Source organism: Lineus longissimus, chromosome 19 (genome assembly GCF_910592395.1).
Source record: "Lineus longissimus chromosome 19, tnLinLong1.2, whole genome shotgun sequence".
Lineage (NCBI taxonomy): Eukaryota > Metazoa > Nemertea > Pilidiophora > Heteronemertea > Lineidae > Lineus > Lineus longissimus.
This window is the reverse complement of record NC_088326.1, coordinates 9,056,857-9,070,007: the sequence shown is the minus strand read 5'-3', so window position 1 is coordinate 9,070,007 and position 13,151 is coordinate 9,056,857. Positions and strand designations below refer to the sequence as shown.

General features: G+C 40.3%; 1 protein-coding gene across 1 annotated transcript; it reads left to right on the top strand.

Moving 5' to 3' along the window:
• Positions 1 to 4,149: 4,149 nt before the first annotated feature.
• LOC135503343 (galactoside alpha-(1,2)-fucosyltransferase 2-like) lies at positions 4,150 to 12,709 on the top strand. The gene is made up of 3 exons (XM_064796887.1): positions 4,150 to 4,291; positions 6,453 to 6,548; positions 9,524 to 12,709. Exons 2-3 carry the CDS (start codon positions 6,509 to 6,511, stop codon positions 10,603 to 10,605), a joined length of 1,122 nt encoding a protein of 373 aa, XP_064652957.1. The 5' UTR covers positions 4,150 to 4,291; positions 6,453 to 6,508; the 3' UTR covers positions 10,606 to 12,709.
• Positions 12,710 to 13,151: the final 442 nt, after the last annotated feature.

Sequence of the window (13,151 nt, the reverse complement as noted above, 5' to 3'; positions counted from 1 at the left end):
CAAATATACATTTGAAAGATACATTTAAGAACAATGATATAATATTAAAAAGCTGAGAGCAATAATTTTAAAATCCTGTGGTTGTGCTTATTTATCTGTTCCGATGTTGACTCTGATGTGACCCGAGTTAGCCCTCCGTGAATCGATCCTCTTAATACGGACCGATGCACTAGCAAGGCGCTACCTGGAGCCATGGATCTACCAGTTGACATCATAATTGACGTCAGTAATACAAAGGAGAATGTACGATACCCCTTGATTTATTGGTGTAAATAGCCTATAAGAAAACTGCGTTTTCTTGCCCATATCACTCAATGAAAAAGTAGACAAAACGTCATTCTCTTTTGTATTACTACGGGCAATAATTCGGTCTAAAAAACAGAATCGATCGCCAACATGTACAATTCATAAAATGCACATGCGGCATCTGGCAACTTGGACAAATGTGTTTATTTATTCAAATTCACTGTGCCATAAAAAATATGTACAGAACATAAAACATATACTTAGTACTTTACAAATATACAACATGGCCACATCAGGGACAGTGAATAGGCTAAAGCCTTTAATTGACTGCCTTTAAAAGACAACAATAGCGTTGATGAAGTGTATCCCCAAGCATAGCATACATCATACGATGACCGCATTGTGCTTTAATCGGTTTTCGCGAGTAATTTCTGCACTGTTACTCCAGTCTCACTGATCTAAGATCGTCATTATCTTCCTGGCTAGGTAAATCCCACGCTAGCTAGTAGAAGTAAAACTGGATACCGTCACTGTAGTTTACAACAATGTCCATCGGTCCCTATTGTTGGGCTGTTGTGTTGCTCCACCGACGCGCGTTTCTGCCCCTCTAGGCTTCATCAGGGTGGCTGGTGTTGACTTGCATCCAGATAAATCCCACGCCCAAGTTGTCCTTTTAATAACCAAGTCGGCCTAAAACTTGCACAGTTGAATGCCATTCAACATGCTCAATTTTGAATAGACAGTGGGTTGGTGAGACCAATTTGTCCGATGGTCCTGACATCATGTTACGGGCTGGCCTATATCGATTTTGCAGTAATTAATAATGGAGCCGTCGTAGATCGGTGAAACTTGAGTAACACAAACAAGTGGCATTGTATTAAACAGAGAGACGGCCTTACAACTGCTCTGCCGAAGATTTATCTTCATTACACCCCACCCAATGTTTCCAATTTTCCAGCGATTCCAGTACGGATCTTGATGTGCTGAATTGAAGACTTAGTCAGCAAGAAGCATGCAAATTGTAAGCAAAGGGTTTCTAGTAGAGACGGTTCAAACCTCATTGTCTTCTATCTTTTAGAGAAAATAAATAATGTATTACCCACTGACAACAGAGCGTAAAAATAACTTAACATATGAGTTATTTAATTTTGATGTGTATGTGACGGTAGTAAACAGTTTTTCAAAGGACAAGAAACATCGATAACTCCTGGGGTTTTAAGCTTGAAAAATAGAAGACCGTCTTGGACTTGAGAAAAAACCACTATCATTTTACCAAAACCAGTTTAATATGGCAGTCTGGTCTGCCACGGCTGGCTGTGGTGTTTCAGTAAACAATCACTTGAACAACAGTGATCCGATGATCATGTCATTTAACAGATTTCATGCCTATTATCAAATATGCGAAATTCGGAAAAACCTACAGATTCCGATTCCAGGAGAAAGTAGTTAAAACGAATAATAACATTAACCGGAGAAAACTAGAAGAATTATCAGCGAGTTTGGTTTGTAAAACCCTGCATCTACCTGTCAATCTCATCCCCCATCCCGGTTTCTCCTTCATTGATTCAGCTAGATCCGATTTCGATTGTCACATACAAGAAGGTCCCCACATCAAGACCAAAAAGCCAGTCCTTAACAAACAATTATTCAGTAGCGGTTCTCTATTCACGATCCAATTATATATTCTAAGCCTAATCGCCTTCATTCTTAATTTGTAAACAAGCTTGTTAAAAACAGTATACATCTGTACTAGTAGATTAGTTTGTGTTCACCTGAGGAAGGAGTAAGATTTTCGAAATGCTTCGTGCGCTCAACCAGAAATGAATATAGACAGCGTATATAGACAGTGTAAATAAATATTTTGAAGATGACGTGGAGTGTTGTTGATATTATTATGGATGTTCAAATTCCTGGACTCTGAACCAAAGCTTGTCCTTTGTAATGTTGAAGAAGCTTAGGGTCACTTTCGGCAGTAAGTGCCCATCGACCGGTAGCAGAGACTGTGAACCACAAGAAGGTTCCCATAGAAAATAGATTATGTTATTCCTGTACCTCAAAGTCAATCGAAGACGAGGTTCACTTTTTACTGGCCTGTACGAAATATTTGGATAGACGTATAAGATATTTTTCAAGTACATGTATATCTATAGAAACTGGCCTGGTTTCGGTAATTCCACTTGAACACAAATATTGTGTTTTCTTTTATCAAATTTGGAAACTTATTGTGAACGGGCGGCAGCTAATTAAATCGATGCATATATTCGAAGAAAGAGTTTGATGTCAGGTCAGTAACGTTTTGTCTAGATGCTATTTTCTTGTTAATGATTATTGTTGGTGAGAGTCTTCCCTGCAGAGTATTACTCAGACGTGTTGTCTTTCACTTACGAGTCAGTTTAATGTCCGCTACTTGGCTTTCATTTCTTATTCAGATAGTCTACTGCTTAATTCCAGGCAGTCTGCTCTCATCTGTGGTAATTTCATGAGATCGCACTCTTCTTGGTACATGTTTTTTTTATATCATGATTTAAAAATAATGAGTAGCAATAATGAAACGGTCAAGGATCATTGTGCTCACCATATAGCTCAGTTGGTGATTAGGAATTCCTCCTGGTTAAGAAACATGCCACATGTATAGTATTTAAGTCGAACCAAAGTCGGTATGATATGTGATGTATCGTTGCTTGGAGGACCTACCATAAAAATATCATCGCAAACAAGTCACTAATAAGCGAGATATTGCACTTTTTACTTTTTTTAGTTTCGGCCTCCTGGTGGCCAAGTCGAGAATCAGATCAGATCGAAATTCGATGTCCGAGGTAACGTGACGTAGGAGGTCATGTGTACCAACTTTCAATTGAATGCTTTAGCGGTTAAGAAACATGCCACAGTTGCACTCAAACGGCCAATTTACGCCATTTGGCCTCTGTGGACTTGAAAATTAGGTCAAATCAAAAACCCGTATGATATGTAATGTATCCTTTCTAGGAGAACCTACCATAAAAATGTTATCGAAACGAGTCACTCATAAGAGAGATATCACACTTTTAAGGTTTTCACTTCTGGCCCCCTGGTGGCCAAGTCAAGAATCAGACCAGACCGAAATTCAGTGCCAAAGGTCATCTGACCTAGGGGCTTATTTGCTCAAAGTTTAAAGTTCATAGCTTTAGCGCTTTAGAAACGTGCCACTGTTTTTTAAATAGGATACGACGGACGACGGACGACGGACGACGGACACTACAGTGTTGTATAGACTCCCCTACGGTTAGCCAAAAAGCTACCTTTTTCTTTTTCAAGGTACGACGAGCGGTTAAGGTCTAAAGCCCACCGGATTTCTTGCCTCGAGTGAAATGGAACAGGAGAGGAACAACTTAACTGAAGCAACTATCCTTTTTGTTGATATAAGACTTTGTACGAATGAATCTGCAGGCCGCTGTTAATTCATGTCACGGTCTATGTTAAGATTTAAGATACATCACACATGTTACAGGTGGCAATGGATGTTTAATTTTTACTGTCACTGCGGGCGCATTGATTCTGGCACATATGTTACCCGTTCCAGCAAAACCACTCGCATGTCGCTCTGAGCTTGGCAGGTTGAGATGGACTGTTTGTTCATTTCACTGTTGTCTGCCTTTTGTAAAATCTGACGACATCAATTTCTTCTATTATCTCCTGGTGTTATCTAGGCTGATCTTCTACATCACATATGTTACAGGCGGCAATGGATGTTTAGTTTTTTACTGTCACTGCGGGCGCATTGATTCTGGCACATTATGTTGCTGGATTAAGCTTCTGCAGATGTTGCGGTCGAGAGAACCTCGTCACTAGTGGTAAAAGAGTGGATGCATTAGCTGAACTTGGTTTATATTGTATGGGCAAAAGATTGTCCTGATTCGACCGCTTATAAATATTAATCTTCCCAGCATTGGGTTTGAGGGTCTGCTTGAAGCCAAGCGAGTTTCCAAGAAGCCGTGTCTTGACGCCAATTGAAATAGATGAAACAAAACTGATAAAGAACTTTACAGCGGAACATTAGATTCTCAGGGTAAGTGACGTTTTCACACGTAGCAATTCGGAGGTTCAAAATAAATTGAAATTAAGCGTGAAGTTAGACTAAAGATTCTACAATTGTTATAAATAAGATTTTCAGAAACGGCGCTTTGGTCAAGGTTAGAAAAAGGTGATGAAGTTGACAGTATATTTGTGTATCAACTTCCGCCAGAGCACAATGATACTTGGTAAAATGATACTTGATACGTTGGCAAAAACATAAATGAATAAGTTTATCTCTTTTCAATATATCATGATCGATATTGTCACATGTATCGGGTCATTAATTAGAATATGTACCGAACTTTTATAAAGGATTAAAAAACCCTTAAAGGATTAAACACGTATTTTTCATTGGTAACTGATATTCAGTACACACTAATACATGGATACTACGCGCTTTTGTACCTTTTGTTCAACATTAAAAAAATGCACATCAAAATGCACCATACCTACTGTCAGACCAGCGACCGTGGTGGTGTTCTCAAGTCATGATTCATCTGAGAAGATGGTCGTTCAGTCGAAATGCGCCAATTTATTTTCGATATCGCACCATGATCAGACCATTCACCTCAAATTCAACACCACATGGAGGAGTTTCCACAAGTCAATTTCCATTATGCAGTTGTGACATATGCTGACTCAATTCCAGCTTTATTTGTAGTATCACAAGCACAAATTATCCATAAGGCAAAATTGGGTATTTGTAGCCCCTTTTTTCACCTCTAACTTTGCTTACGCAAGATATTTCCAGGCAGATTCACTAAAACCGGCCTGCATCTTGTAGTGGCACCTCTTCCAATTTTACAGCCTGTAATTCAGCGCACTTAATCTAAAACATTGCCTCTGAGAGACAATACAAGACTTGTGGTAGTATGAGAACATATTTTCACAGGTTTATGGTCTTTATCGATAATAAAGCTTTCAATATTATTCCAGTCTAGGTTGACAACGATATTTTGCTGGTATCAAACCATTATTGAATATATTAAGTGATGTTCGATGCAATCACTTACCAACAATCTAAACAACATTGTCGTAAATCAGTGCAGTTAAACTGGTGTAAAAACACTAAGTTCTATCGATCAGCTCTTTTGTATATGACACCTTGTGTCAGACAACAGCTTGTGATATTCTGAACTGATGAACGGTCTTGTCGGGCGCCATTAAAAAATGTGACTCGCTCTACCAAAACTAGGCGCTTGTCGCATCTGAACTTGACAGGTTGATACGGACTTGTTGTTCATTTCCCTATTGTAGACCTTTTGTGAAATCTATTAGAAACTGATTTGGTCACATTTCACAAAAGGTCTACAATAGGGAAATTAACAACAAGTCCGTATCAACCTGTCAAGTTCAGATGCGACAAGCGCCAAGTTTTGGTAGAGCTGGTCACAAATGTAGTTTCAGTTAATTGGACATGCATCAACCCCAACTAAAGCTGGCACCACTTAATGGTAATGCAATTAACCATGAGAAGTGCTGCTATCTAGTCAATGGTGAGGCTTTAACTAGAGACACCAGTAACTTTGAAAATATGAACATTATTTCGAAATGATTTTAGATAAACTAGTATGAAACCACAAATGTATCATTGTTGGTACGTAAAGGGTTAACATTGTATCTAAATCGGATAGATTTATGATCAAATAATATAATTCGGGTATAAGAATTTAATAAACTCGATTTTTTATGATTTATGACAGGATATGTTTAGCTACTTATAGGGGCTACAGATACCCCGAGTGTACCTTGGTCAGAAAAGTGTCTCTGAAAAATTTACTTTTAATAATGACATCAAATGCCGGATACAACATTCTCTACACTCAATACTGATCACCTGAACCATGTTTCAAATGTATCAATGCTCTGCAAGTGTGGAAAATTCAGACCTGTAAAAAGTTCGATCCCAACTTATTTTGTGCATGTGTCTCATTTGTTTACTTCTTTATCAGGCATTTCCAGGATCAGGGAAATATCAGCCTTTGGCTCACGGACAAGCCGTGTGTTGTATTTAAAACAGAACCTAGTGCTTGCTATTTGGAGACTTGTTGAGCCATCTTATCTGTCAAATTTGTGTAATAAAAGCCACCATAATATGGTACCAGTAGTCTCTTACATGATTCTTAAAACTACTACCGGTCCCTTATCCACAGGTAAATAGGTCATACTGATAAAACGGGTAAAACACGTGTGCAAACAAGACTGGGTGATGGACAATGATGAAATTGTGTCAAAGAACTGGTTAACAGGTAAGTAGGGAGAAGTAAACCATCATCCATGCATTGCCCTTCCCAGGCCGGAAATCTTGTAAGATTCTTGGATTAGATATCATCCAGTTCATTGCATATGTACATACACACTCTTTACAGGATTATTTTAAGATCCTTAGTTAAAAGGGTGGCTTTTGCTTATTGATTCTATCATAAGACTCCTTTTCGTTGGTTTTCGGTTCGCGCACAATGGGTTGCATTTTTCTCAGGCATCGATTTTACCCCAGCACAGTAGAAAGTACGAGTTTTATTAATTTTAAAAGAGTTTGTTGGCATGTACCAACGATTTTCCCGCCTAGAAATACGCTTTCGACTCCTGCCAACACATGGGCTACACGTGCCTTCCTTTAGCCTGTTGCCATTGGGCTCCGCGGGTGGCACTGATCGGCCACTGCCGCTGGGCCTAATTTTAAACGATTTTATTTATAATCCTGTCTTCGGCTGGAATAAACTGAAAAGTTTTACTTAAACATATTCTATATGACGCGAAAAAATTGTTGCCTGTTAGTTCTCATATGAGTTGCCTGTTTCATTCATAAAATATACGAATTTGGTTATTATTATTGTTATGCACTGTCAGATTTAGTATAACAAAATCTTTCATGTTCGAAAATCGGCGAACATATACGTTTACCCTACGGCGAGGTTGGGGGGGGGGAGGGGGCAATTAAAAGTCGTATAAGAATAAAGTGGCCGAGGCGAAGCCTTTCAGAGGTGACAGCGGCCAATTCAAATTTTGTTCATGCGCAAAAATAGGATGTTGCATAACAAGGTGGTTGTATACGTGATTTTAAACGAGGAGGTTACGAAACGCGAGGTCGTACTTCTTTTAGACGTTTGGTGGCGCTGGCAAGACGTGTTCGCATGTTTTTTTAAACAAAGTCGTACTTTTTATAGACGTTTGGTGGCGCTCGCAAAAATCCAGCAGACGTGTTCGTGTTTGTTTTTTTAAAACGGGGTCGTACTTTTTATAGACTTTTCGTGGCGCTCTCAAGACGTGTTCGTTTGTTTTTGAAACGAGGTCGTACTTTTTATAAATGTTTGGTGGCGCTCGTAAAAATCCAGTCAGACGGCAATTTTGTACCCTGTGGCCCGGGGGCTCTTGCAATCCATCACTTCTGAACTGTGCACAACGACATTTATTGAGTCTCGAAGGAGAGACTCTACTCGACCATGAAGACAGCATTGTCTATCAGATCTACATCCATTTCTATAGATATGTGTACCTCGGGAAGAATACGATTCAGGCGATAGGCCGAAGTTACATAGGCCTCATTCGTTCATTTACCACGAGTCGCTTTCCGGGTTTTTCTTTCATTCCTCGGTGAATGTACGCCACAAGGCCGTGCTTTTACAGGGGAACGAAAGCAAAAGGGGAAAATGAGTCCTGGGAAATGAACGAATGAGGTCTATGTAACTTCGGCCTAAACAGCAAGGCCTGTGACATCATCGTAAAGCCCTGAATGTCGATCGCGCGTCGCTTTACATACAGCAATAACAAAATTCTTCGCTAATAGCAATAACAAAGTTTTCAAGAGCGCCCCCAAACGTTTATAAAAAGGACGACCTTGTTTCAAGGCAAAAAACATACGAACACGTGTTGCCAGCGCCACCAAACGTCTATAAAAAGTACGACCTTGTTTCAAAAAACATCATAATCATAATAATCATAATAATAATTTATTCCTCTCAAAAATTCCCTCGCGGGACAATGAGGATAACACAGAAATACATCTCTTTTCAATATGGCTATGACAGAGAATTCATGATGACTTTACAAAAGGTTGACAGGTTTAATAAGGGAGATAGGCCTTTGCCGTTTATAAAGGTTTTATAATAGTTTCTTTGTAACTGCTCAGGTATGTTTCCCAATATTGGGAAGTATGACATTCTTAATTGGGTTAGCCCAATACATGATAAAAAATAATGAACTTCATCTAAGATATCCGGTTTACCACAGAATTGATGACAAACTGATTCTGATATGTTATTTTGAAATAGTCTGGATCTTACACTTTGAATTTGTAGAGGCCCGGTTCGGAATCTACACACAGTATCCATTTTATCTAAGGGATTTGTTTTTTAATATGGGTCGAATCTAAAATCTTCTTTGAAAGTCCTATATACAACACAAGTTACATCTTGATTTATTTTTTCTTTGCGAACACGTGTTGCCAGCGCAACCAAAAGTCTATAAAAAGTACGACCTCGCGTTTCGTTTAAAAACTCATATACAACCACCTTGTTTTTCAACGTCCTTTTTTGCGGATATAACCGCCCATACATGACGCTATTAGAGAGGTTGCGAACCGTCCCGACTCCCACTCCCACTCCCAGTTCAACTCGAGTCGTTCTCGGAACTCGTGACGTCGAAAAGTAGGTTGCGCGCACCAACAGGAACCGAGTTGGGAGACGTCATTCGGCCAGCCTGCGAGTCACACGGCCAAACTGGAAATCAACCAAATTAACGACGTACGAGAAAAAAAGTAAATAAAGCAGACGAAATATTCTATTTGTAGCGCTGGGCACGCCTATGTGGACATGAGTGAAAAGAACGTTTCAAGGCGGGTATGTCATTAGTGCTAATTAACACTTGTGAGTGGGTATCAAATTGATAAAACTTAAATTTCTGCTGTTCTTGGCAAAATCTGAATCTGATGAATGCAGTAGGATAGATTGTGCGCCAACCGGAAACCAACCAAAAGGAATGATATAATCAGTTAGCGAAGCCATTCAACGATGATGATGATGACGATGCTGATGATGATGATGATGACACCACAGTTTTCGCCAATGACGCTAAATTTGTGTGACTGTTCATCCCTTTTGGAAGAAAAAAACAGGCATAAACTGGTATTTTACAGATTGACTTTATTTTGTCTGAATGGAACGCGCATAAAATCAAATGCCAGGTGCGCACTAAACTGACTCTTGTCGTCTTTGTTTTTTTCCAGATTTTTTGTCGCAGGTTTGTAGGATATCCAAACCCAGGTGGCTAATCCCACGCTTAATTACGGTAGTAGTTATCTACTTAATATGCATGTACTCATTCATAACGCCGTTCAAGCTGGCAACGCCCGGTAAACACATTGGACCCAAGTCCAGTGGCAAACAGAGGATTGGGAATTTGGCCAATAAAACAGACGAGAGAAATAATCGGTTCACCGTCAAGCCTTCACTATCACCAGGGGGGCTAACAACAAGGGACCCAGCTAGAGAATTCAGCGGCAAGGTCACCATAAATTGGATGGGTCGCATCGGGAACAATATTTTCCAGTTTGCAAGCCTTTTCTGTATTGCGTCTATGAACAGTCTTGAGCCATTTGTAGAGAATGGCACTCTATTTAAAATGTTTACGATAAAGGACCCTGTCAGAATAGACACTATTAAGCAAAATGCAACTAGGTTGGTGCAGTTCGGGGAACGAAAGTCGTGCGGATATGATAATCGCGTTGAAAAGCTAAAGAAAAACGGATTTGTGACACGACTTCATGGTTATTTCCAATCCTGGAGATATTTTAACAATTGTGATGAGGCTTTAAGAAAGCAATTAATCTTTAAACAAGATTTACGTGAGAAAGCTTCAGCTTTTTTAAAAAGGATACCCGGGAATCTCAAAAAGGAGATAGTCTATGTTGGAGTGCATGTTCGTCGTGGGGATATGATTAACCACCCCTATGGTTATCGGGTGGCAGAGGCTGGATACTTTAGGAGAGCTATGGACTTTTACCGAAATAAATTCAAATACGTAAAATTCATCGCCTGCTCAGATGATGTTCACTGGACCAAATCAGCACTGAAAAATGTAAGTGGTGATGTCACATTCGTTGAGGGCAGTACACCGGAGCGTGACTTCGCTATCTTGGCGCATTGCAACCACACCATAATGTCTATTGGATCGTTCGGATGGTGGGCTGGATGGCTGGCGAATGGAGAAGTGATTTATTTCCAAACACCGGCAAGGCCTGGTTCAAAATTGGATAAACAGTTCACATATACTGATTATTACCCTCCAACGTGGAGGCCGATGACATAAACAAAATGCGACACATCGTGAGAAACACGAAAGCACAGTGGCTAAGGGCGTTGCTTGAACATTTCTAATCAATCGGGTGAACAAGCAAAAGTTAATCGTCCGCTGCATAAACATTTGCCAGTGATAAAATTGTCACAATAGTTTTTTTAATTTTGAAACTCTGGAGAAAGGTATGCTGTCGATTTCATCTGAGACCATGTTCGCACGAACGTCCAAGTGACGGATGATAGTTTCAGATGGGTGAGAGGATGTGTCAGCCGCGTTCTTGTTCGGCGTCGGACTGGCTGCTCTTTAAAGTGATTGCCTCGTTCAAACCACCTCGGTTCAACCTCCCACACTTTAGCAAAACTAATGTTGATACTTTGTTTCGATCCGGCCGTGTGTACGTGACGCGGCACCTCCGATGTTGTGGGGCTAGGGCGTCTATGCTCAAGAAATCAAGCTTTGAGAAATCTTTCCGCTTCCCCGATCTATAAAGCCGGACCATCCTCACACTCAATGTGATATACTTGGCCCGTGACCTGATGTACAAGTAACTGCCTCAGAGTGGTAGTGGACTTCAGATAGGCCAGGATATTGTAGCCTTTGAAGATTCTCTGTAGCTCCTCAGAGAAACCTTCGATAAGGGGATAACGACTGGGCAGCGTTTCTTCTTCGCACTCTCAGGTAATGGCTGCATTCAAGTAAGGCTGTTGTTCCGTCTCTTTGTATTGCTTCGACTTGGGGTCTTTCATGATCCAACCCGGGTAGCCATTGCTGACGTGTTGAAGCTCTATCTCCTTGTCCTCTGGCTTGCTGACGATTAATACCACGCAGTGAACCAAGCCAGACATGTCAGAAGAAGAAAGGTGAAGATTTTCTATCGATCAATATTTTTCATACCAAAATAAAACCTTTTAACTTACTTTAAACATTTTTGTACATATTTCTCTTCTTTTATGAGGACAGTTATGGGCGGTTATTTCTGCATAAATAGAGGTTGTCTCAAATAGACATTTTATGTCGTGTTATGACTCGAATAGACGTTTGGTGGCGCTCGTTTTAACGGAGACGTACCTGAAATAGACATATTGTGTCGTATCTCAAATAGACATACACTCAAATAGACGTTTGGTGGCGCTCGTATCTCAAATAAACATATATTATTGTCGGGTTTTCAGCTTTTTGTTAATAACTCAAATAGACGTTTGGTGTCGCTTTCAAATAGACATGCACTCAAATAGACGTTTGGTGGCGCTCGTATCTCAAATAAACATATATTGTCGTGTTTTCAGCTTTTTGTGTATAACTCAAATAGACGTTTGGTGTCGCTTTTCCGCAAAAATGGAAGTTCCCCAAATAGACGTTGTGTCAATCGGTATCCTGAACTATTTCACAAAATAGTTGAATGACGGTAAAGTGATGGTGTCATGGCAATACGTTTTGCAATGATAGGCAGGTTTCGCAACCAATACGAAAGACGAAGGACTGAGTATGATTGCCTGTGGTGTCATCATGAAGTCATATGTGCGAATACATTCACACGACACGTACTAAATCGGTGTTCATACTTAGCAGCAGAAGCAATCAGAGAACCTTTGAAAAACAATTCTAAAATACCTTGGTACCGTAAAGTCAACTTTTAAATGGAAAATGCATAAGCCTCGTTCTGAGAGTGGAGTGTTTTGGACACGCAACCAAGATGCTCTACCAAAGTTCCCTCGGGATGCACTAAAATGTGGAACCATGCACACAGCTCACTTCAGAAGTTTGAGGCTCTCAAAACACTGCTTCAAACACAAATCAGCCAAGGAAGCATCAACCACCCTAAGTTTTTTAATGAGCACTACACATATTTGCTGAGAAAAACGCTCCAAATAGCCCATTTGCGCGGATTTTAGCGTCACTTGAGCGAGCCGATCCGGACTTCCTATACGGGCTGCCGTAACATAATGTAAACAACGGCGCTACCGGCGCTCCGGGCAGGCGATGGATGGAATTTGCCAAATTTGCACATATTCAAGTTATTTCGTGGCCTATCTTTTTAAGTTTGAGGTATTTTAGAATAGAAATTGAACCCTCGGCTTCGGACCTTGGTTGAGTTACCAAGACACTCTCGGGTGGAGCTAAAATTTCGTCCAAACCCTCGCCTGTCGGCTCGGGTTTGGACTGTATTTTAGCTCCACCCTCGAGTGTCTTGGTAACTCAACCAAGGTCCTCCGCCTCGGGTTCAATTCCTTAATCCTCGACGCAAGGACCAAACGCGCCGCGTAGCGGCAAAATTTCGAAGCTGGCGAAACATTTATCACGGGTCACCGTGATCTCATTATGGAATTATAGCGCGATTATGGGGTTGTAACTATTTTGCTGTATATTGTCACGAGGAAAGGAAAAGCACGCGACTTAACGCCGACCTATTTATGTAAAGTGATAATTAGAAGGTATGCAGTTCAGGAAATGTAAATAAATAATCATTCCTTATCGTCTTTTTAGAGCATTTTTAATTGTAAAAAGTAAATTCCTACGACACAGAGTCTCTGCAATGATCATTTTTATCACAGTAGTCT